Here is a 26,006-nt window from a genome sequence, read left to right as displayed (position 1 = left end):
CAGTCTTCCATAAGTTCATACCATCTAAAGAAACAGCAGACGCAAATGTAGAATCCAGGCAATACCACAATACAGCGAAACCTTGAAAATGTACACTTCAGATTTGGCACCACTTGACTAGACAATATATTCACTCAAAGCACTTATTAACATACGAGTTTAACTGGCCATCCTAGGACGGGAAAAAGTTGTAAAAAGAAAACAATATGGGATGAGCTTGTTTTAATGAAAGGTTGACAAAAAATTATCAAAACATTTTAAAGAATTGGGATTACGTCGCGAGTACTCCCGACCTTTTCTTTGGTAGCCGGGACACGCAGAAAGAAAGAACGACAAATATGAGTGTTTATACAAATATGAGACTTATGTTTGCATACTAATTTATGGTTCATTAAATTGCAGTCTCCTTCGTCCCTTCGTAATTACATAATTGATTTCATAATGAAAATGAGGTGAATTATATAAAAACATTTTCAGAATTACAGCACAAGTTATGGTTAATTGCCTATTATAGGACATAGGCTGTTTAAAGGGAAGATAACTTCTGAGATGCTAAAATTAATTAGACTGACTCTTGGACCATTCCAAAAGAATAATTGTGAAAATTACATATCAAATGCTGGTTTCCTTTCTACAAAAGAACATTTATCAATTGATAAGTTTGCAAAATAAATGTTGCAAGTTACAATTTATTGTAATCTAAGAAAACCATTTCAAGTATTCAGTTATTAAATTGATGAAATTAAAAAAGATTTGGGCGGTAAAAAATAACATTTTATAATATTTTCGCTTTTGATGAATTTCAAAGCAATAGAAGCAGTCCATGGTTCACTGCGATGAAGAAAAAGTTTTAGGTGACTAAACTTTACAACTGCATGCTATCACAGTGACTGTGAAAAAGGTAACGATGTCTTTCACCTAAGATCAGGCGGTAATTGAAAACAAGGGACTTACAATTTGTAATTGTTAGCTATCTCGGCAATTTGATTTCTTCTCGCCTTGTAGTTTTTATCAAGGAAACCCTGAAATTGATATGTCATGAACCTTTAATTTAATTTTTTAAAGTACCTTCCACTAGCATTTTCAGTAGTATATGTTGAGACTAAAGAAAAAGGAATATATGTCCATCATGTATTTTCCAACAGCGTTTGCAGTAGTATATTTTGAGATTAAAGAAAAAGGAATATATGTCGATAATGTATAATCTAAGGTAAAATTAGAACTGAGAGCACTGTAACTGTGTTAAAATCGTATTATAAAATGATTTAATTTTAAAATGAAAATTATTTAATGCTGCTGATTACAATACTATTTAATACAAAGGGTCAACCAGCTCTCTAAGCAGAACTCTTCCTGCAGTCTAAACCTAAAAGCATAGAAAGGCTTTCCTATAGCAAAATAATCTGAGAAAATTGCTGTCTTTAATTGTAATTTTAATGTATTTGCTAAAAGTATTAATCATATCAACATTTTTACTACATAAAATGCTTTGAAAGGTGAGGATGGTACATTTTACAAATTGCAACAGAAGGGTGAGTGAGGAAGTGACAGTAATTCAAAATATGGAAGCGTTAAAGTACAAAGTATTAAAAAGCGAAAACCTCTACGTTAATTTATAGGATATATATTAAATGTACCTTTACATTAAAAGACAGTTGAACAGTTTCTGCTAAGCTTACCATATCTAACATAATACCCTTATAGTGCGCTGACAAAATATTATTATGTAAATTGGATAAGGTTAAAGTTCATCATCATATGCAAAGGTGCATATGTTATAAACAATGTCCCCGTCGAATACATATACATACTAGAAGTATTACCTCCTTGGTTTATGTTTGAAGCTCATCATTTATGATATTAATTTTCTGTTTCAATATGGTCACGTGGTTATGTGAGGCTTATCTTTTATGATATTAATTTTCTGTTTCAATATGGTCACTTGGTTATGTGAAGCTCATCATTTATGATATTAATTTTCTGTTCTAATATGGTCACGTGGTTATGTGAGGCTCTTCTTTTATGATATTATTTTTCTGTTCCAATATGGTCACGCTGAATGAATCACATGTAAGAGACATTTTCGAGACTGATTTGACCCGTAACGTGAAGTTGAAATTATTTACACGACATACATAGTGATTGGTTTCAAGGTTATCATGATTGTTTAGATAATATCAATGCATCGACTTCTCACGTACAAGGCTTTATGAAGGCATATTCGTTTATAACGCTAAATACTGTAGATGACTTATCAGTATATACTCTGGTCTGTGCTATGATTACCACACCTCTTATGACACATTTAAATAGATAAACAAAGCGTTTTACTGGATGATCGGCTTGAAGGCGCTCCCCTTGTGTGAGAATGTTATTGGCAAGCTGGTCAATCTCGTCTCTCCTTTTTGGAAACCAGGGCACTGTCAAAGAGATAAATAAAATAAAATATAATGTAATATTAAAATTATATATAACCATGTGCAAACCTGCTTTAAAGACGACTGCTATGAAGAATGTACCTGCCTTAAGTAGCCACGTTTCAGATTGTTGTAGAAATAGTTTTAAGCCGCTCTTTGCATTGAAAGGTCATTTTCCTACTTTCCAAACTGGTAAAGAAAGGTTAATTAGACTGTAAATATGCACTATTTTAACACTAACGTAGTTGGTCATCCAGTTATGGTTCAATCTCTCACAGTTTCTTTTAAACATTAGATGTTTCACAATGTTTTCATTATGACATAAATGATAGTAGAAAACTATCTTGGTAGCACAATTGTAACGTATGTTATCAACGTAGAGCAGATATTAGCTATGTTAACATATTAATGCCAGAATATCAAAACGTTGTAAGGCGTTATTAATATTTATCTTCATAAAACAATTTACGTCCCTCTCTGTAGCCCACCATTGATCAACTCAAGAACAGAAATGCAGCATAGCAAAAACGTACCCGATATAAACTTCACAACCGCTGAGTGTGATACCGCTCTTTGACATTCAAAAAGAGAGCGGTTTTAAATGAAATTGCAATCACCCGGAGAGTTTGTTGTTACATTGATCAGTTTTAATAACGTAGCACATCCTCCTCCTCATCGTTCTTTTCGTCCTACTCATCTATTTTCAATTAGTGCGACTTATTTTGTTGTTACTATTATTACTATTATGATGGGTATGTGTTTTGATGGATATGAGCATCAGAAACACTTACTGAAGATCAGTATTCACTGGCACAATTCAAGTCCGTCAACCATAAATAGATCATCAAGCATTAGCAAAATGTCAAGATAAGAGAAACATTACTCTGAGAAATTAAAATACAAATTAAAAGTTGAAAAATTCTATCATATCATGATTTGAGAGCGCATTTGTAATAATTAATGTTATCTTGTAGTTCTTCAGAATACCCACTCTCCCAAAATACTGAGGAAAATTAATAGTTCTTTTACAGAATGTCAAGAAAAATTACGAGACTACAAATAAGGAAAACAAGAAAAACAACTGTGAAAACCAAGAGTATATGAGGATAAGACATTGGAGATCCCAGAAGCCGGAACTGTCACCATGTAAACTCAGTTTGCTCCGATAGGCATTCATAAATACTAGAGACGTAGAGATTTAAAGTGGATGCCATTCTATTGTCAATCATATTTCTCCACATATGTGCGAACCATACAGACCTAGATTGTAGGAGATTGTGTGATGGCAGATCTGTCTCTAAGAAATTTTGCTTGAACTATTAAGCATTTTGTTGTTCGTCCATCGAGTTCGAAGATGACCATGACATCACTAGCTGGTTTGGTTTTTGTGAGTACGTGTGTTGCTGAACAGGCAAAGTCGTTCTTGTAACTGTCTGTCACACGCTTTACGGGAGATGCCACTTGGGTTTACTTGCTCCATATAAAACGAAGAGCAGCAGTTCTGAGATTTTCGCTGCTCGCACTTCTCCACTCCCTCTGCAATTTGCCTCCGTCAGCAGCTCCAGAATGGATGAGACTCCGCCAGATGGAGCGATCCGGTGTGAGATAATTCCAAGACAAAGCTAAACCTTTTCAGCAATGTCTTGATGGAATTTGTAAGACTTTTTTTCTGACCGCCCCGATATCACTTTCCGTCCTTCAACTCCCCTTAGAAGATTTTCTTTGGTAGTAACTCTTCTGACATCCTGGTGACATGGCCTGTCTATCTCAAATGTAATTTCATCAGTAGAGTGTGGATGCCTGGAATGCCTGGATGTATCAGAACCCCAGTCTCTGCGACACTGTCCCGCGACCTCATCATCATACGTTTTCTAAGGCAGCCCATGTGAAAATGGTTCTACCTCTTGATATGGTGTCTGAACACCATACAGGTTTCGCAAGTATTCAGCGCGATCAGCAAAACAATGATATTGTAGACCTTAAGGTTTCTTTGTCGACAATGGCTTTGCGGTCACACGCAGTTGCACGCAGCCTGCAAAAGGCATCACTTGTTTTAAAGGTTTTGGAGTTGTTTTCCTCAATTATGTAGACTGCATGTAACAATGTACTGCAGAGACAGACGACCGTGTCCACTGCCAGGTGGGTTTGGCCATTTACTGTGATGGTAGGCTCTACGTAGTGTTCTACTACACCGCAACACACTTCTGTCTTACTAAAATTGATTGAGATAATGTGTTGCATGTGAGACACAGATTTGTCATTCAAGACACAGTCGTCAGTAAAAAAAGATATTTGTTTTCTTCTAATTTACCCGTCACATGCTCCAGACGATTCGGTAACACCATATGATTTAATTATACTTTATCCAAATATATTTTATAGATTTGAAGACAGGGCTTAAGTGGAACTGGTGTTTTAGCTGAAAACCGTTATGAAGTACGACCACAGTATCATGCTAAGCATTTAAACGCAGAACCTAACATACAATATTGATATTACTGCTGCTGCTTTTACTGCTGGTTTTAGAAATAAAGGTACCGTCATAGATTGTCCATACCCACTCAGAGCAAGACTTTTTACTACAGTGGTTAAAAGAATTTGAAGATTTTTAATAATTTAGGGCAGAATATTTTGACAAATTTGTCTTTTTTATTACTGTAAATAGTTTCTTCTGTTGAAGCTGTCATTGTATCAAAAATGAAGGAAACTTTTGTTAATATCTTGTTCTGTCTGGGGTTTATTTTAAACCTTTGCTGCCATCTCTCCATTTATTCATAATACACTAATAAATGTATGTTTATATTGTGGAGAAAGAGAAAAGGTCAAGAAAGGATAGAAATGAATCAAATATAGAAAGGAGATATATCCAATGGAAGATATCCTTCCTACGTGGTAAAGAAGTGTTTCCAGAGGTACTAATGCTACAGTAGATTTACTTGTAACGGTACTCTAAGTGTTCAACATAACTATAACAACTTCCAAAGCATCATTATTCGAATTCTCATGCTCGCAATGTACATTATGGAAGGCAAAGAATATTCTATATACGCTGATGTTGCTACAGTTTTATTAAATACATTACAATAACAAAGGAACTTGCTGCAGTCAGTCACAAAGATGCTAAATTATGGTACTACATCGCAAATGAAAGGAGAACAACACACAATGTAGACTTTCTAGCTAACAAATTACATAAGTTAAAGTTATAGAGTTACAATTAGCATACTCTGAGATCAGTAACTATAATCGGAACTAAATCAAATTAACGTTGAAGTTTGTTTTATGCTTGACGTGCATGTGTCTGTCATACAGTACAACTGTCATTGAGATTGTAGTACAAAGGCATTTTATGACAACAGAATGCAATACCAAATTTGTGTCACGCTAATGTTTCCTATCATTCTGACATTACATCGCTGTCTGCTTCACATAAAGAATTTTATACAAATATTATGGTAGTAGCGATAATAAGTATATAAAACGTTTGGTGCAAGATGTGTTTGTGCTTTTGAAATCTTGTTGTAAAATTAAAAGGCTGAACTTATGTCTTTTCTATCAGATCCAATGCATCTACAATTTAGAATACACGCACCTTTTCAAAACAAAGCGAATGAAAGTGCCCTAATGAAATGAAACAAATTTTAACATAATTAACATTAAAGTAGCTTAAATTAGACCTTAGTAAAGCTTATATCACATTCAATATTGTAAAAAAAGTTATGAAATACGGCATTATAATTATTTTAAAACAAACATGGCAAAAATTAATATGAAGTTGGAAAATCCAAATTAACTAATAAATGGTCTAAGATTTGTTTGGAAACTAAAAGAATTATATAGTTAGGATAGAAAATATTACAGTAATGCTAGAAAGGTGTGTTGAGAAGTGGATTTTTATGAGGCCATACATTTTCGACTCTTCCCGATATTGGTTCTCTTAGAATATATTCGTAAGACCATTTTCAATCTATCGGAATCTAATTTCGTAAGACCATTTTCAATCTGTCGGAATCTAATTTTAGTGAGCGACAAAATAGCGTATACATGATGTAGAAAAATAATGATGATGAATTAACAGAGCTTGTATTCATTACCGTTTTTTATTTTTTATTTTTAAAGCAATATGAAAATGACTGTCATTGACTCAGCTTTTTGAACAGCTCTTTACTGAGATTTATGTCACCTCATTTTGAAATAATTATTCTATTTTGCTTCATGTCTTGATCTCTTTTTACAATGTTGCTTGGAAAAACAACTTTTGGGTCTTAAAGGCTCTCCTCCAGTGCATCCTCAAGATACAGGAGAATATCCTCTGGAACCACCTCTAGGTGTCAATGGACAAGAGGAAATAAGCAGAACAAGATTATGCCTTGCTATACTTCTCTCTAGGCTAGAGAGAAGGAAAGGGGACCGACAAAAGTGGCATTTTTACTGAAAATTGCTTTTTCAAGGAATGCGTACCGTGAAACTTAGATATTTGCCTGAACCAAGGGCTTACAAAAACTACTAAGAATCAAATATCAACAGAACTCCAAGTGAAATGTATTACCTGATTTTTTTAAACATTTGTTTCTAAAGCAGGGATTTATTTCATCAGTGCAAAAACGTGGCCAGGTGTCCATGTAAGTTGGAATATATGTCAATATAATGGTTATATTGGGAGTTTGAGGAGGGAGGATGGGGTAATCTTAATATAATAATTATGGAAATTGTATAACAATGATACATATTATTAAATATTCATTAAGTGATTTAAATACATGATAGTTGACGCCCAGATCAGGCACATCCATGTTCTACACGAGTTACATGTTCGGTCTCCAGAACGTGTTCATTTCCCAGTCATAACCTTGATCGGGTAGACAAAATGCTCGATGTTCGTGTTCATCTTCTTGAAAGACATTTACAGCCACAATGAAGAGTGTCTGCTTGCACAAGCTATGAACTTTCTACATTCATGCCATAATTGTGAAACAGAAAGTAGATGTACAATGAAAAGAATGAATCCCTTCCCAAAAAGACCCATCTAAATTTGACATATTGATGGAGAAAAGGATTAAACTATAGTATAAAAATAGAGATCCTTTATCCTTCTGCTCGAAAAACTTTGAACAGAAATTACTTAAAATGCTTTGATAGATAATTAGCACGTTTACTTGAAACATTTTAAAGGACAACGCTCTGCGGTAATGGTTCTATAATTACTTTCTGCAGGGAGCATGTTAAAACAGATAAATTGAATACAAGTAAGGTTCTCCTCGGACGTTATACAATACCACATTATTCCATTCAGCAAATTTTCTTTGTTTGAAACTATGTTAATCTATATAGAAACAATGGACAACATTCAAAAGACAAGATATATGAGATATTCCCATATTTTGCTGTGAAAAATAATAATATAGGATCTCAAAAATATTGAATTAATGAAACGAGTTGAATAATGTCAAACTTTTGTAAGCCTCAGCTTTGCAAAGCAGACAAACTATTCTTTTGGTGAACACTAATGAGGACCACACCACCCACGTAACCCCCCTGTTTGGCTTCCGACCGGAGTTTGGGAATCACTGGCATAGGGTCATTTTGTCATTATTGGGTCATACGATCAAGGTGTTAGCCATAAAGTTATTTTCATTGTCAGTGTCGGATCATTTTCGTCCGTATCTCGCCACACTATACTATTAATGGGTCATACACAGCTAGGTTATCATAACAGGGAAATTATAAACAAATAAAATATTATGTCTGGATTCCAAGTGAAAATTGGATATCAATCCCAATCCGCTTTGTGCAATCTATTATTGATATATCCAAATGTATTCTCTGTTTTTACGATCAGTTTTGTAGCAAAAAATACATGGACTGGCAAAATAATTTATCTTATCTGATCTTGACAAGCCTTGGGTGGATGTCCCTCGAGTATTGTTTTTATTCTCATTTGAAATCCTCTTTAGGTCTCGTCAACCTATTATTTACCTCATGTGCTCTTTTCTACTGAGAAAGCTAATTTTTGAAACATGACATACAGGGACAGGAATGTCTTTGTAAAAAGGGGAGCAAGTGGTTAGAACGTAGGCTACGCTTAGTTGTTCGACTGTCATTAAACTCGTCATACAGATCCATTTTTGGTTGCTAGTGACATCTTTTCTAATGTCTATTGCACATGCAGATGATAATATGAAGGCGTTCTGGAGACCGAACAGGTAACTCATGTAGAACACTGATGTGCCTGATCTGGATTTAAAGAAGTGTTGCCAGAATTATATTGACAGGATAAAAATTTTTGATCATGAGATTCAAAACGTTGCTTATGCAGTGTATCAGACTGAATGTTTTATGTTCTAGATCCCATGTAAGTAGTTTCCATATTCTAGTATAAATTATTATACAGATAAACCTCCGAAAGTAAAAATGACATTTGCTAGTCAGATGATCATATTAATAATAACTCAGAAAACCTGCTTTATGGAATCAAGGTTGCTGTTAGATTCAGCATGTCGTTTTATCTGTTTAAAATATTTATAAAAAAGTTAGTTATTCGTGTGCATATAATTCATTGAGTACTGTTTTCTTTTTAAATTCTACATTTTGGAGAATTGCAATTGTTTCGTGGGGATAGTTACCCTCTCTAGACACAGTTGTGATTTGCTATTGCCACCAGGCATATGTATGAATAACAATATACATATTATCTTTGGGGTATTGAATCTACTTGGATCGCTGAGGACCAAAAGGTGGAAACTATGCATAAAACAGAAACCTAATTTGTTAATGCAGATGTCTAGAGGTGCCTGTACATCATAAGTAATTATTATTTGAAATGTACAAGTGTTTAGACCTTTAATTGTATTGGTAATAATTAATAACTGGTATATTTGTCTGCTTCAAAAAAGCAATTTTCCATAATTAATTGTTACATTTGTTAGCTTAATTCATTATATAAGTGTATTAAAATCATTCATATTTCCTGCTTTTAGCTGAACTGAAGCTATTAGTGTAACATATGTGACTTCTTCGTGATCATTTGGGAATCGATCATCAGTGGCACAGATACAAGTAAAAGATACGGTACAACTAGTTGACTGTCATAAGAAAATGCCTATATTTTCACTTTCTATTGACCAAATCTCCGTGAATTGAAAAGTAAATCCTCCTCATTACTCTTCGATGACTACCACATGTATACAGTTTCACAACAAGCTTGTTCTGAAATTTCAATCACTTAAGAGTTATTTATAATAGTGTTTGTCTTTAGTTAGGAGTAATAGCTGACGAAATTGTTTTTGATTATAAGCTGACATGTATGGTCATGTGTATATATGCAAATGTTTCCCTTTTTTGTGTACGTGCAAGTAACTCTCGTGGTTATCGATGCTATGCTAGTATACTTTCAGACAAGACACTGTTGTTGGCGGGTGCTGGTGGTCGAATGAGTTTGATCGATGCACTGTGGGAAATTCATAATTAAACCTGTTACATATTTAGATAATAATGTACCATAACAAGGTGAGTTTCGGTCTTATTGATAATTAACTTGCAAGAATAAACAAAGCAATAACAACAATTAGTGTTTCACATAGAAACATTCTCCGGCACAGTGAACTAGAAATTTCAACGTGTGATTCTTTGCAGCCTTTCCAGCATTGTTGGCAGTAGTTGTTGAAAAAGCTGCAACGTTAGGAGCTGTCGGAACTGCATCAGGAATTGCTTTGAAAATGGTAAAGGCCTTCTATTATCATTAACGAACCGTCGAATACATTCAGGCAAAGGTCTTCGATTACCCGGTCGCAGACAATCACACGCTCATTGACCAATCCTAATGTACTCGCTATGGCTATCAACAAGGAGAAATTATACCAAATCTAGATGAGATATTACAGTATGTTGTTAGTTTTACAAGTGCTTCAGAACATAAAAAGTATCTGTTTAATTTGTAGAAATGCTTGATATAGAGAGGAGGCAAAGAGTTACATGTTCAACGGGCCAGAAAAAAGACTTCGAACATTTGCTACCTACATTAAATATAGATTGTAAATTAATTTTGGTAAAGCTACGATTCCTTATATTTCATAAACATCATTTGAACAATAGTAATAGCAAATTTTAATTGGGGAACATATTTTTAATTTATTCCTGTTCGCCAAACGAGTATTTTTCTCCAGACCTGATACATAATTACTGATTTTAATACTTGCGCCGCATGAGCCATAATATATTTTATATCCTTCTAAAGTGAGACTGACCACGTGTGCTCAAATGAAAAAGACATGAGAAACTCAAAACGTAGTATATACCAATGTAAGAACTTTCATATTGCTAGTGTAACAACTAGCAATATGAAAGTTCTTACATTGGTATATATTTGTTAAACATTCTAATATACAGCTCTAGTTCCTAGTACCTACTGATTCATGAAATCAGCTTTTTTGATATGACACGATCGTGTATGCCATTTAAGACTCCTTTGGGTGTTGTACAATATAGCTTTAATATACGTCACACCATATTACAGCTGCATTAACAATGTTTTAGTTTCTGGACTATATCCTGTAAAATAAATCCAAAGCAGACTATCATGACATCATTTCTGGAGTTGCTCCTGCTAACCAGCTTATGTAATGCTCTAAGATATATCATATTTGGGATGTTTTCAGCTAGTAAATACACTTCATTGGTAACTTTCTGCTACTAAAAATGTTTTGTTTTGTACTAATAATGTGTTTGAAGCATTTTAAATTGAAGCTTTATGTCCATTTGCCATCTGATTGGGCATGATCCACAAGGTATGTAACACTGTTTCAATATACAAAGGTCTTGAAACGGACTTTTTAGGATATATTTGGGTATCCAGGTGGCACCAACATATACCTGGCAAACCTTGGTGGCATGGGCTATGCATTTTGTGACAGAATGAACGGTATGAAGAGATATTTAGACGATACCCTCATAATATGGAATAAACATTATATAGAATAAGTCTCCCGGCAACTTTACTATTGAGATTTAAAATTCACAACCGATACGAAAGACATAAGTATTCCTTTTATAGGCACCTTCATGTTTACTGATGTTTATAGAAAATCAACTGAATTACATAGCTATTACAACATAAAAGTGAACATTGACTTTTATATTGCATCATGTGTCATAACATCTGTAAATGACACACATACACAATAACAGAGAATCGAAGACATACAGCAAATTGATCACAGTCAACACAACTCGGATGAAAACAAAAATCAAGAATACTATGAAGAAATAATGGACCGAACAGAGAGATAATCGTGAATAAAAAATCCCATCATAAAAATTCCTTTTGCTACAAAACATGTATAACTAACTTTCCGATGGTACAAATATGTCGATAATTACTTCAACGTGGAGATAAAATGTGAAAGTGTTTGGAAAGAATGAACAATATTAATAGTAGGAATCAACCAGAGCTATTTGGAACAAATATCTTATCAGGTTTAAATTTAACGTTTTTTGGAATAGAGGTCCGAGTAACTAAATATGGTACAAGTAGATGCAATTATTCATATATTAATCTAGTTATCATATGTCGTGCATGCCTAGCCATTTCTTAGCCTCATCAACAGCAATGTGCAGAGTCTGCAGTCCACTGGAAAGGTTTGCCTAGCCCCATCGAACAACGTTGACTGCACAACAACTCTGTTCTGTCCGAAAATGGTTCAGCGTGGACCAGAGATGTCCAGGAAGGTTTAAGCCAGGAGGGCAATTAGATGGCTCAGCTACGAGGGAGTGGTTTACTGCATCTGTTGAAGACCACTCATCACTCCATGCCGAAATAGCTGTCATATCCCCCGACAACGGACCTAACCAGATTATATGTTTTCGAAGCCAAGTAGATGCAATAATATATTAGATGGAAAAATGGTTAAATGTTTATTACTGGAAAGATGTTTACAATTGAACGGGACATGGGTTTCGACTTTACAGAGGCGCTATGTCCAAAATGTGAAGCTTTTTAATAGGTTAATTCACATGTCTGAAATTTGAAACCTTTTAAACAGGTTCTAAGAGAAAAGAACCAGGAAAAAATGACAGCATATACAGCAGACACGAACAGAAGATCTCATTATTAAGAGTCAATAAACATCAACGTAAATGTTGGAGGAATTTTGTAATTCCTTCCTTTACACAAATTATTAACGAATAAATAACAACTTAATGGAGAACAGGAACTTATTTTATGCCAACTGTTAAACCAGACTTAGTAGTTCTAATTATTCATGTTTCATAGATATTAAAACGGATTGCTTTCTCCATTGTATCAACACACTAATTAATTTTCATAACATTACCACATATTGGTTATTTTATTTTGCATGAACTACTCCATACGTTGTAACAGTTCAATGACGAACTTTTCTAACATTCTATGGAGAACCAATATTGAGATTATTTCTGTCAATTTCTGTTTTAATTGCTTGTGTTTATGTTTGATTTGTTTTGGTTGGTTTGGGTCATATAAATGTGTTTTTTCATGCACGTTTTGAATATAGATGTAAAGAATTTGCTTTTATCTCGTCACTTAAGAAGGACGCAACCGACACGAGAATAACGTCAGAAATATTTATTCACCACAGTACTTTGACAGCATTATGTACCTACCTGAAGAGCTCTCCTGATGGTCTTGCGAATGCGCTTGAAAAAATAAAAGGATAAACATATTACCAATGCGTCAAATGAACACACACACATCTCTCTCTCTCTCTTTATATATTTTATTGCATTTTAATCAGAGTATTCATTTACGAGGACATTATTTAATGAGTGCGATACACACTTATTTTAATAGAAGCAGATTTTCCAAAGTTTCGACCCGAATTTTGCTGTCTCTGAAACATTGGTGATTTGCTGATGAGCTTGATGGCTTCGATAATTACATGAAAAATACCAAATAAATTTTGACTCCTTATTGATCGCCTTCACATCCATATGTCGATGATCTGCTGAGGGACAGATTTACCTATACTTATTGCTATCAGCCTAATATGGGTTGTTTCCCTTGCCTTACCGCACACGGCTTGATGTCAACCAGACCAGTTATGGTTCATGCATAGCCTTTCTAGCTGAATCTGATTGTGCAGAAACTTATCTTGTTACGATATTCAGAGCCAGTTTCACACCCTTTCGGCGAAAATTAAAGAAAATTATTTTATTAATTGTCGTAGGTTTGATGCAATAATTACTCAAATCTTCAAGTCTCAGATGAAGTTACACAGGAGCTTAATCATGTAATCTGTCATATTTGTTATTGCCCGGTAATGCCTAACATTTTATCAAATCATATGCAACCAGTAATGTACAGCCTGGATTTTACAACTTGTTTTTCTATTAAATGAAGTAAGTAGTTGAGCCATGCTTATTTCCTTCCACCATCCAATATATACCGTCTCGGTGGGTACCATTTTCTTGAATTGGATGGTTGCTACAAAAACTCAGATTTAAATACCTTAGGTAAAAATCTTTTCCATGTAGGTCACCTCTGTGCGAGCCACATTTCGAATGTAAGTACCAACAAAAATATACGTTTATCCCAAAACGTATAGAAAGATGCTCAAGACAATAAGCCTACAAACAATTCTATAAAGGAGAAAATAAAATGTGGGTACAAATTAAATCTTTCTGGCATAGATAAATACAATTTAACAATTTAAGACAACAGCGGAGAAACTATGACGTTGGTGGAATTCAATAATTTCATATCGTATAGCCCATGTTATAAGAAATTGTGCAAAGAGAGGAATTTACATGAATAACCGTCATTAAAAATAGTTCGAAAGGGTATGTACTTGCATATCTGGTACGTGGATGACGATTGCCTTGGATAGGTGCTTGCATACTTGATTCATGGATGACAAGTGTCTTGGATATATATTTACATACCTGATTCATGGATGATACGTATCATGGTTATGTATTTACATACCTGATTCATGGATGACAAGTGTCTTGGATACATATTTGCATACCTGATTCGTGGATGATACGTATCATGGTTATGTATTTACATACCTGATTCATGGATGACAAGTGTCTTGGATACATATTTGCATACCTGATTCGTGGATGATACGTATCATGGTTATGTATTTACATACCTGATTCATGAATAATAAGTGTCTTGGATACATATTTGCATACCTGATTCGTGGATGATACGTATCATGGTTATGTATTGACATACCTGATTCATGGATGACAAGTGTCTTGGATACATATTTGCATACCTGATTCGTGGATGATACGTATCATGGTTATGTATTTACATACCTGATTCATGGATGACAAGTGTCTTGCATATGCTTCGCAGTTCATCTGTTGCCTCTTTTAGACTCCCTTCTTGATTTACACATGACACGAAGAATTCATTGTCCCGTGATCCAGTATTGGATTGACGAGATTCAATATGTAGGAGGTTAACATTATGGTTCTGTGAAATAAAAATGATAACATCAATGTCTAATCTATGTTCATGTACGTGACATGCATAATGTGAGAGTAAGTAGAAGCTGAGTGCTTGGAGCTCAGAAACTAAATATTCGATGCCCCAAATCCGTACTTAATTTGATGTTAGATCAACAGTGTCACAAGATGAAGCCGGGTTGGGACTGGATTAGTGAAGACACCCAAATCATCTGTGTTAATAAGATGTTTATTTATAAACGCAAATTAAATATTAACAAATCTGACACCATTATAAACGAAAAAGATAGATAAGAAAAATTATGCAGTTCCTAACATGGAACTATCAAGAACAAGTAACTCAACGAGAAAACTCAAAACATGAATTGAACGAATGGAATTTTAAACAAACGTGATTTAAGTCCTATCACCGATCAACAAAATAAAAGTATATGATCTACACCCCAATATAAACAAGGTCTTATTAAACACCAAGGGATATAGGGATATGTATAAATTTATGAACCTGTCGCTCATATAAAGATATTGAGATGGGAATGCATGTAATTATGAATTTATAGTTCATAAAACGATATTGAAATGGGAATGCATGTAAATTTGAATGTATCGTTCAGATAACGATATTGAAATGGGAATGCATGTAAATTTGAATGTATCGTTCATATAACGATATTGAAATGGGAATGTATGTAAATTTGCTCAGATAGCAATAGTGAAAATAACAACATGGAACACATAATATATATAACTATCGTGGCGCCCATTTGACGTCCAAGATGTATCTCCTGTTCCACTCGCTCTAGTCAATGGTCAGAGAAGCGCCCACGCATGGTCCGCCCCTCTCAGTCTGTTTAATGATCCATCGAGAGCCCTCACATTCAACACAGACCCGATGGTCGCGAAGCCTTGGTCGCTCGCATCGAGAACACCAGTACACTCTTCCGAACCATCCTCACCAGACACAGCGTACACGTCACAAGAAACCACACAGAGTTCTATGACTCCACATCAAACCATGTATAAGGCAGCTAAAATTATAACAACTAAACCGTGTAGTACATATGACACGGTTAAGTACTTCTGCATTGATATATGTTGCGCATGCGCGCACATGAATTCGTTACCCATTACATTAATCGATCAATGCATGCAGCGTATAATTAAATATCAATTTGTCTGTTCAGTTACAACAAATAGCTAACTCGAACCAGACTATAGTATTTCTAATACGGCGTTGTATAACCTAGGTATTGACTCTCTGTAGAATTTAGAATAAATTCTAAAACATCTAAAGTATGAAACAATTCTGTCATATAAAACGAATAGTAATAAATAATACTTAAATTTCATTACCTCTACAGCTGAAGATTTGCTACCGTAAATAGGTAAGCTTCCTACCAAGACTCTCGTAATGTAATTCGTTTATACAGAATTTGCTCTATATGTATACTAGCTGTGACAGATATGAGCAGCTAGGTACTTAGGTTTTCGCTGCAGGCAATTTGCTCATGCAGCATGGGTTGAGTTGCGCTCAGTATTTCGAAATAACTAGAGCCGAAAACATAACTACCCTCGGATAATCTGTACGCGGCAACGAAACCCGAGTACATTTTTGATCACATATACATACTGATATAACTCAGACACAATTCCGTGACAAACAGTTATTTTGAAAAACCATCACGCGAATCTAACATATTATGTGGGCGTAAAATATTGTTGCAGTTTACGCTGACATTACACTACAAGTAGACAAGAAATAAATCCCCAGCATCTTGTCATGCACATATATCGTTTAGTCGTTAGGGCTAGATTCATTACACATTTCACTAAGTGCTACCGTTTCATATTCTTTATAACGATCATTCATGTAGACATACAAGATTGTTGTCGATTACGATCATGCATGTAGGCATACAATATTGTTGTCAATTACGATCATGCATGTAGGCATACAAGATTTTTGTCGATTACGCAGTAATTACGCTACAGATGCATACTATTGAAGCATATCAAACGCTAATATTATAATCAGATGCTATAGGTGTCTAAGTGTAAACATGCACATATATCTATTTTAATTTTTATTTTGAATTTCATCTGCTACACATATGAATGTATTACTGCTTTATTGGCAACACCAAAGCTATATATTTCATAACATAGGAACAATTGGATGTTATATTGAAGTCCTTTACACTATGGAGCTGCCAGTCACTAACAATTATAAGAGCAATATTTACATATGCTGGTGCTCAACTTAATAAATGCACATTGTATTTTTCCCATGGTGATGATGATAATTAATTCCTCCGCTTTTAGAGAATGTTGGTAACTTTGACATATCTGGAAGTTCAATTCCAAAGATATACTTAATCCACGTCCTTTGTTTAAGAACGTCACAAGATGGACATGTATCATAAAATAAATACTGATACTACAAACTGTGATATTACCTGAAACACTTTCAGAGCATCGACCAAACCGCTAAAGTTTTCCTTCAGCGAAAAGACAAGACTTGTGCTGCCCTCTACATCCATGGTCTATAAAAATTAAAGTACATGAAATGTTGACAGCGGCAATATTCGTGAATTGTGTTTGTGAATTTGCTTCGAAATCTCAAAGAAAGCCATTTTAAAGTATACAAATGACTGAATACTGCGAGCGGCATCATCATCAAAAGGGAAAAATGGCTTAATTTGCTATAGCTGTGGTCACACTATTTTATTATCCCTTTTGTACCATTTCATTTTAGAAACAGATTCTACGTCAGAAAGGACCATAAAGTTCTTACATGAAAATACCAAAGAACTTTAAAATCTCAAAGTTAGATAAAGCTTTACAAAGACTTAATGAGGTGTTTGATGATGTAACAAGTAAACAAAATCTGTTAAAGATTAAGTACATTAGCAAACCAAACATTTCAGACTGTTGGCCGATAGAACATAACATCAAATAAGTACAATATTATAATGTGGTGTACATATGCGAAATAGCATAATCTTAGCTTGCTATGAAAATAGCAACTGTATTTGTGATAAAAATGTATTGAATATCTTTGGACAAAAACCATTGTCAAATTATAAGATGAATATTGCATACATGGAACCATTCGGTTACTCTGCATTTCATTTCTTGATAGGCAGAAATTAAATTATTTTTAAATAAGAAGGTTCCAGAAAGTTATTGTCCATTAGGTGAAAAATGGTAATTGTGACCCGAGGTCAAGTAGAGGAATATAAACACTAGTTTTCTTAGAAATTATTCATTCGTGCTTTAAGATCTTAGTATAATCAATTGTATTATTGCTGTGTCTAGTAATTCATTTGGACTGGAATTTATTTATTCAAATATTTATTCACTGGAAATACAAGGTCCTCTTCAAAAACAAGATTCTTGGAAATAGAAACTTGATTTATAGTGAAATTTCTAATAAGGATATATTTTGTGAATTGAATTATTGTGATCCATTAAAAGAATGTTGCACATCACCACTATATGGACCACCACATTCATATTAACACTTATAGCGTTGGATTTAATTTGGGTTTCCACAAACGTTTATTCAGAACTTCATTCATTTGGATTTGTGTGTTTAATTCTAGGATTCTTTGGGATTCAATTGGCAATATCGTAGGTACTTTTTTCACATTTTTACTTTGTATTGTAGGGAAATAAATTACTCTGTTGACTTTTACAACGTTTTTTGCTTCTCACTCTTTTCTATTACTTATTTTAATAAGCATAGAGTCGCAATACTGTGGACACCGACATATCATAGACAACAATAAATCTTCACACAAAATTGAACTATCAATACAAACTAATGACGTACGTAACTATTGACAAAAGCGCGGAGATGGACAGCTGTATATCATGGACAACGAGAAAACGTTGATATAGATAGAATTAACCATCAATAAAAACTAAGGACACACATAATTATTTCCAAAATCATGCAGACTGTGGACATCCGATCATCATGGAACGTTGTGACTAGCATTGACGTAACATGAATTTGAAGAAAAAAATCACGAGGTCGCGCATGAGCAATTTATAAACGCATATGGTTAGGGAACTCAAATCTTAACATATCACCATATGGCATTCCAACCCTAATTCGTGCCGATTCCATAGAATCACCCACCAATACTGTCCGTTCCGTTCTACGGGTATCAAGTACTGGAATCTGATCAAAGATCTGTGCAAATGCAACAAGCACAGAGGAGTAAATATTGACATACCTCTATTGTCATTTTATGTACTTTAAAGCAGACAGCTGATCAAAATGGCTGCTCCCATGTGCTTTAGAAATCAACTTGAATTTTTCCAAAGTACCCCAACGTTAGCAGTTATTAAAACAGGTATACTAAATGTAGCCAGATTACACAATATTAAATTCTCAGAGTACAATAAATTAATTATAAAATATGAACGAAATAGTTTTATCTTCTTCAAAGTAACCTCTGTAGTCCAGGCGAAGAAATTGACTAGATGGGGCTATTAGTCGTTTGAGAGATGCGCATCTGATATAAGACCACACTCTACACTATAACTCAAATGCACGCTTCAGTTGTACACTAAAATAAAGGGAATTAAAAGTAAGTTTTGCAATATCTAAGATATGCTCGGTGCTTTTGAGATTATTAAAAAGGGGAATGTGTTCCCTTCAAAATCAAACCTATTCGCAGCATCCTTTTCTCTTTCCCATACGAGCAGAATAAAATCGAATCTCTATAAGAGACTCAGAGGTAATCATAGTGATACTTCCCAATTTCGTAAGGTTTTGGCGGATGAACTTTCAGCTTGATGTAAAAAGAACAGTGTCTTATAAAATATTCCCAAGGTGACGTTTAGAAGTTTGTTTTAATATAATAGAGACCACATACTTGACGGCAGTTGACAATGGAAATTTTTTATTTACATCGGATGTTTTCTTCCAGAATGCGATGGAAAGGCCGATGATGATCCGACTGTAATCAACACCCTGTGCCAAAAATCACGACATTCGAGAGTGAAACCGTGATATATGTGAAGATCATGTGATTGGTTTGATTATTCCGATCCTAGATAATACATACATTGTTAATTGCTACTTTTTACAGGAAGTTGGCAGCCTTATGATTCCATACATTTACATCCATGGAGTGCATAAATACGCTCATGTATAAAACGTCTTGTGTCATATTTTAGGTGTGTTTAGATTTAGGGTATTAACCTATTCCACAAAATATCAGATATTTTATTACGTCTATTTGATTTGAATTGTAGTATTGTTCTATAATATTTGCTTACAATTACGTTCGTGTGTCCAGTTCTACCGGATTTTTGACTGTTCATGTTTACAGTACAATGCAATACAACACATTTGGTCTGTGTTACAAACAACTGGTAATAAAACTACAAATAATAAGTTAGATAACGGTATGCACCATGGCCGTTCTCTTCTTATGAAGACATAGTACATAAAAATAGCTAGACCGGTTACGTTGCTAGGATTAACAGCCGTCATAGGATTTGCAAAACGTATGAATGAACTGTTATAAGGCCATCTTTTAGGTGAATACTTTTCTCCGAAACCTCGTCGATGTCACATATTAAAGAAAAATGATTTTCATATTGTACAAGTATTAATCCATTGTTTTTATCTTATAGGCGGATTCTATTCGATATATCCAACCCATGATGTCGACTTATCGTTGTCGCTAAAATTATGAAACGAAATGTAAGAATTGCATTCAAAGATGTAATGGAAGTCCTGTTGAAATTAAGCCTGTTCAGAATTTAACAGAGATTTAAAACTTACATCGGTAACGTCATCGCGTTGAACTCATAATATCAATGTGCCGTTTTTATTGTGCAATCACTCTTTGTTGAAAGAACGTAAAGAAAATAAGTCTATAACTTTGCTAAATCCTTTTGAAACCAAACCCATATGAATATTGTAAATGATTCACTTTTGCTGTCAATATTCTACCTCCATCATCAGTGTTCATAGACAGTGATAGATACAGGAACCGTTTGTATTTTTCGATTACTTCTAAATATTCTTAGCACCAGAATTATAAGTAAAAAGCACAACACTTGATTAACAAATCTATCGAAAAGTCCAGAAATATACAATTTATGCCAACAAATATAAATACATTTAACAAATTTCTGTGCCTGGGCAGCCAATATATCTCTGATTGTACTCCACATATGTTTGGGAATAAAAGCTAAACAAAAATATTTATAAAAAGAGATACATATACTGGCTTCTAAAATAATTAAGAGTTCGTTTTCTCTCTCAGTCCACCAATTCTAAAACAAGTATGTTTGTTTCTTATTTAGTCACGACTGCTGTTTATACCTGAATGTGATAAAATGGATAAAAAAATCCATGTGTTTCTGTAATACAGTGACTGTTTCAGCACAGTTTGCAACATCATCGGAATGCAAAATAGCTAGTATATAGTATACTGTTTTCATTTATAAAGATGTTTGGATGCCTTTTACATTTGTTGCTTCAATACGATCCTTACTGAAGCAAAGCTTCATCAAAAGGTAATCAGGTCATATTTACTTAAGCAGTCTTAACAATAAATTAAACTGAGGACTCGCCATTGACCAAGACATTATGACTGCAGACAAAATGGTACACTGCGGACAATCAGGATATATTTACACAAAGGGTCTGAAAGGTTCATTAAAACTAAGGACGAATATAATCGACACAAAAGTTGCCGACAGTGCAAAATTATACTTCACGGAAAATGGGGGCATATTTTCGCAGCCTAAAGTGTCAATGAAAGCTAAGAACTAATGTGATTATTTAAACAAAATTTACAGATGTTGTAGACAGTATTACATCACCGACACCAAATACAGACTGTATCCTGCAAAATGAAAATAATGACAAGCTTCAGTAGGCCTTTCTTTAACACTTCAGATTCGAAGAGCTAGTGCCTTCAGTGTATGTGTGGCTCGTCTTTTTTAAATCACACAGGTCACTGACCCTTTAATAAATCACATTTTGATTATTTCTTGACCATGCAATAAAATAATTCTTAATTGTTACTCAGACAGCAAGATGACAGTCTGGTGGTTCTATCCATTTGCATTAGTTCTTAATGATATTTTTGACACACTATATGTTTAAGAAATGCTACGATATATAGCGAAAAGATTATGTTGATTTTCAGAAATATTGCCTGTTGAAATTTTCATGTAGATTTGTTTGCTTTTTTTTTACAATCGTATATAAATTTATATACCAAATATTTGCTCAAAGTTTTCTCAAAATTGACATGGTTGCTAGAATCGTTCAAATATAGAATGATTAAGAAGTGTACTTATAACTATCATATAATGAGACCAGGAAATTACGAAATAATAAGATGGTAGTACTAAAGTTAGTTTTTGAAATAAATAAATAGAAAATAACAAACTACAGGTGTTATTGAACATATGTAGTCATTTTACTTCTGTTAAAAAAAGAAGAAAATATTGATGACAATTTTCCCCTTTTGGATTTCGTATGACACAAATACAAGTTGCGGTAGAAACAGGCACACAAATAAAGACAAGGCCGTTTAAGAGATTATATTATAAGAAAAGCAACCCCTATAACCTGATATTTTTTTTTGATATTCACAGCTCATTTTTCTCAGTTAAATGAAGAAGAAAAAAAAAACCACAAAAAAAAAACAAACAACAAACAAACAAAACAAGCAGTGCATTTGACAAATAAAATCCCAGCAATTATGATATATTTATACTGGACATGCATTTGATTGCATTCGCAGCAATACATTTCCAGATAATATGAACATATATTTGCTTTCATTTTCATTCTTCATGTTGGTATTTTCAAGAGGTTGTTTTTGCTTTCATACGTAATGCCAGTATCTCTTGCTTACAGTGCATTATTTGTATTTTTACTCTATCACTTAGTATTACCGTTTCCTGCCTGTACGTCAGTCCGTAGAAAACACGACTCATAATGCCTGCTTCCTGGAAGAAAAGTAATCCCTTTAGTATAACAGCGTTGTTATTATAGCATTGCCTATAGCCTATACACAAGTTTCACTTAATTACTTGCTTTAGTTCAAAATGTCGGCGATTCAGGGTGGTTTTCATAACAGTGTTGTTTGAATTTGGGACTGAGCTGCTAAGAAGATAATAAACTTTGAAGATTCAAATAATTTGAGAGAAAAAGGACTCTCTATCACTTTTTTTCTTCAAATGTAGACTTTCGCACCAACGTTGAAATTAGTTCAGATTTTAACCAGGTCAGAGTCATGCAATTTTCCCCGAGTACCTTTATTTGAACCTGCAAAGGGATCTCCAAGATTATATAAAAGTACACCCCAGATCAACATCTGTTTTGAGAATGGAATAATGATCGGTATTTTAGTTTCGTCTTGGCGTCATTACGTATATACATGTACCTTAACGTTCTTCATACACCCCAAAACAGTATAACAGTCAAGAATGAATTATGTTAATATTGAATGATTCAGTGCAGGGATATACATACGGTAAATACTATTAATACAACTATTAGAGAATACACCCTTACTCGTTCTCCTACTACTTCTGTTATTACTGTTCTTACTACTACTACAATATTAATAATATGGGATTTCCTTCAGATGTTTTGTGACATTGTACCTTGTTGAAAGGCGTTTGAGTCATTCTACCTTTTCGAATGGCATTTTCATCATTCTTCTTTGTTGAAGGGCGTTTTGTGTCATTTTACTTTTTCGAACGGCGTTTTTGTCATTTTACCTCGTTGAAGGGTGTTTTCGTCATTTTTCTTTGTTTAGGGATGGTCCTGGTTTTCGAAAAGTTGTCGCCAAAAAATCGCCGACCTCAATATTTTGTCGCCAATTTTCAAAACATGTCGCCATAACAAGTAGTGAATATTTTTCCAAATTTATTAATGTAGTACGCAATGCAAATTGACAAAGATGGGATAGTTATTACTTTATTGACAACAAGCAATACAGCCGTAATATTACAAAATAAATCATTACATGACTATTTTGCATTACTTCCATTGTCTTTGCATCCCGAATTGCCGTTAGTGCATAGGTATGTCTGTTGTCATCTGAAATAAATGCATTATCAATTATAAAATATCTACTTTCCTGACATCTACAGCCTCTTTCTCATTTTTTTTAATAGAAACATCAGGAATTAAGCAAATCTATATTATGTATATTACTTTACAAATAATAGTTTTGTAAGGAACTTTGGCTAATGTCATGTTAATACTAAAATCCTATGATCGTTCTTTGCAATGTAAGATAAGTGACGTACAATGCGACCGTCAATTTCATGCATTCAGGAACTAAATGTCCCCCCCCCCCCTTTTATGGCTAGCTTCACAGGAGTTCAGAAACCAGGAGTTCACAAATGTATTTTTCCGCGCTCTACATGCTTTGCTGCAGTGAATCGCTTCCTAAATCCCATGAATGATCACTGAATGCTGTAGAATCTTTCTCGACAGCAAACTAGGATCTCCATTCCCACCAATGAAACTTACACGAGTCAACACCCGGCATTAATGTACCGTATATATCATCATTACTTACCACCATTAAATTAAAAGAAGGAGCAAGAAACATATCACAGTGCATATGTGCCCACCAAAAAACTAATTCGGAATAAATATGTTATTTAGTAAGCAGTGCTATATGCATATATGAGTTAACAATAAGGAAATTAGATGAGATATAAAATGTGGGAAATAGTTATCACATGTATGGCAGCTTGAGACCACATTTGAACTGTTAACATAAATTCACACACATTTTAGGCATTGTTAGTTATAACAAAAAAGGGCATTGCTTATTTGTCAATCAATTGCTAGTGCTTTCACTCACTGTAGAACAGGCGGTTTCGTTGAAATATGTCGAAGAGGATTGAATCTAACTTGTAGCTATTGTGCAGTTTGGGCACAGCTGACCAAAATATGAAATGGAGGCACGTTGGTGAGGGAGGAATAACGCACTCTACAGGGAGAAACGGCGTGTCCTTTGAGACGTTCATGTGTATTGGACCCAAAAAATCGGTGAATATAGAGTGAAAACGATGCTTAAATATACCGAAAAATATTCCCGATGGTAGGTCCAAATCTGCGTGTAATCGGATTAAAACTCCCAAATTTGTTTTTGAAAAGATTTATTTTTTGCATGACACGCTAGAATAACTGTACTGTATTAATTAAATTTATTCAATAACTATTTGAATTCTTTGGAAATGTTTCTGTATATTTGAGACTTCAACACAGAAGGGCATTTTTCGTTGGAACGTATTCGGATTTCTTGGAATTAATGGAATTGAAAAGACTTTTAGGAAATAGGAAGTCATTTACCAAGCAGTAATTAATTTAATTCTTCCCCTTCTGTATTTTGAGAAATAAATTATTTTCAATTATGCAAAATGTGTTTGTATAGCTATTTCTTGTTGCGTAGTTTAAGTCCTTGGAGTCGTAACATGGGATTAATGGCCAAAGTAAAAGATCAATGAGCAAAATTAACATATTACTTACCCCGCCTGGATTCATGTTTGGTGCCACGCTCCTTCTTCAAAATATCACAACCAGTTGAAAATGAATTGACAATTTGTGCCTTGATACATATATCACAGAACATCTGCTTTAACTTTGTATCGTATCTCAGCCACGGACGGGGGCCCCGAGTGGCCGAGTGGTCTAAAGCGCTCTCAGTCACAGATCACTGCCATCTCACCTCTGTCTGCGTGGGTTTGAGTCTCGGGCTCGGCAAATGTGGATATGTGAGAAAGCTTGCCGGTAGCTTCTCGTGGGTCGGTGGTTCTTTCCGGGGTTTTCCCGGGTTCTTCCTCCACCATTAATACTGGCCGCCATGTATAGCCTGTCTTGTGCTGAAAATGGCGTTAAACCCTATAACAACAACAACAACAGCCACGGACGCCCAAGTTTTCAGCTGTCGAGAAATGTTTGGGAACTTTTGACCCGTTCATCATGGTGTGGTGTTGCACTTGAATCATTACTACCGCATCTACATGTGGATGATGTTAGACTGTCAAATCCAAATGCTGTTAATTTTGTTAACTTACTCTTACGATGAGACGATGAACACGCAGCGTCTACGATTACCCATG

General features: G+C 34.4%; 1 protein-coding gene across 2 annotated transcripts in view; it reads right to left on the bottom strand.

The window, feature by feature from the left end:
• The window catches only part of LOC149801269 (tryptophan 5-hydroxylase 1-like), an 80,939-nt gene that overhangs the window by 34,077 nt on the left and 20,856 nt on the right, over positions 1-26,006 (bottom strand). Inside the window, exons 2-7 of one of the 2 annotated variants that reach the window (XM_089954285.1) lie at positions 22,815-22,868; positions 17,330-17,416; positions 14,721-14,880; positions 13,056-13,088; positions 2,332-2,420; positions 955-1,022 (exon numbers count right to left, since the gene is read on the bottom strand). In XM_089954285.1, the coding sequence (XP_089810411.1) occupies positions 955-1,022; positions 2,332-2,420; positions 13,056-13,088; positions 14,721-14,880; positions 17,330-17,416; positions 22,815-22,856 (479 nt within the window). In that variant the 5' untranslated portion in view covers positions 22,857-22,868. The remainder of the gene's footprint in view (positions 1-954; positions 1,023-2,331; positions 2,421-13,055; positions 13,089-14,720; positions 14,881-17,329; positions 17,417-22,814; positions 22,869-26,006) is intronic. The other variant, XM_089954286.1, reaches the window with a different exon arrangement.

The sequence above is a fragment of the Sinohyriopsis cumingii genome, chromosome 4, assembly GCF_028554795.1.
Source record: "Sinohyriopsis cumingii isolate HCF-2022 chromosome 4, ASM2855479v2, whole genome shotgun sequence".
Lineage (NCBI taxonomy): Eukaryota > Metazoa > Mollusca > Bivalvia > Unionida > Unionidae > Sinohyriopsis > Sinohyriopsis cumingii.
This window is presented reverse-complemented; position numbering and strand designations above follow the sequence as displayed.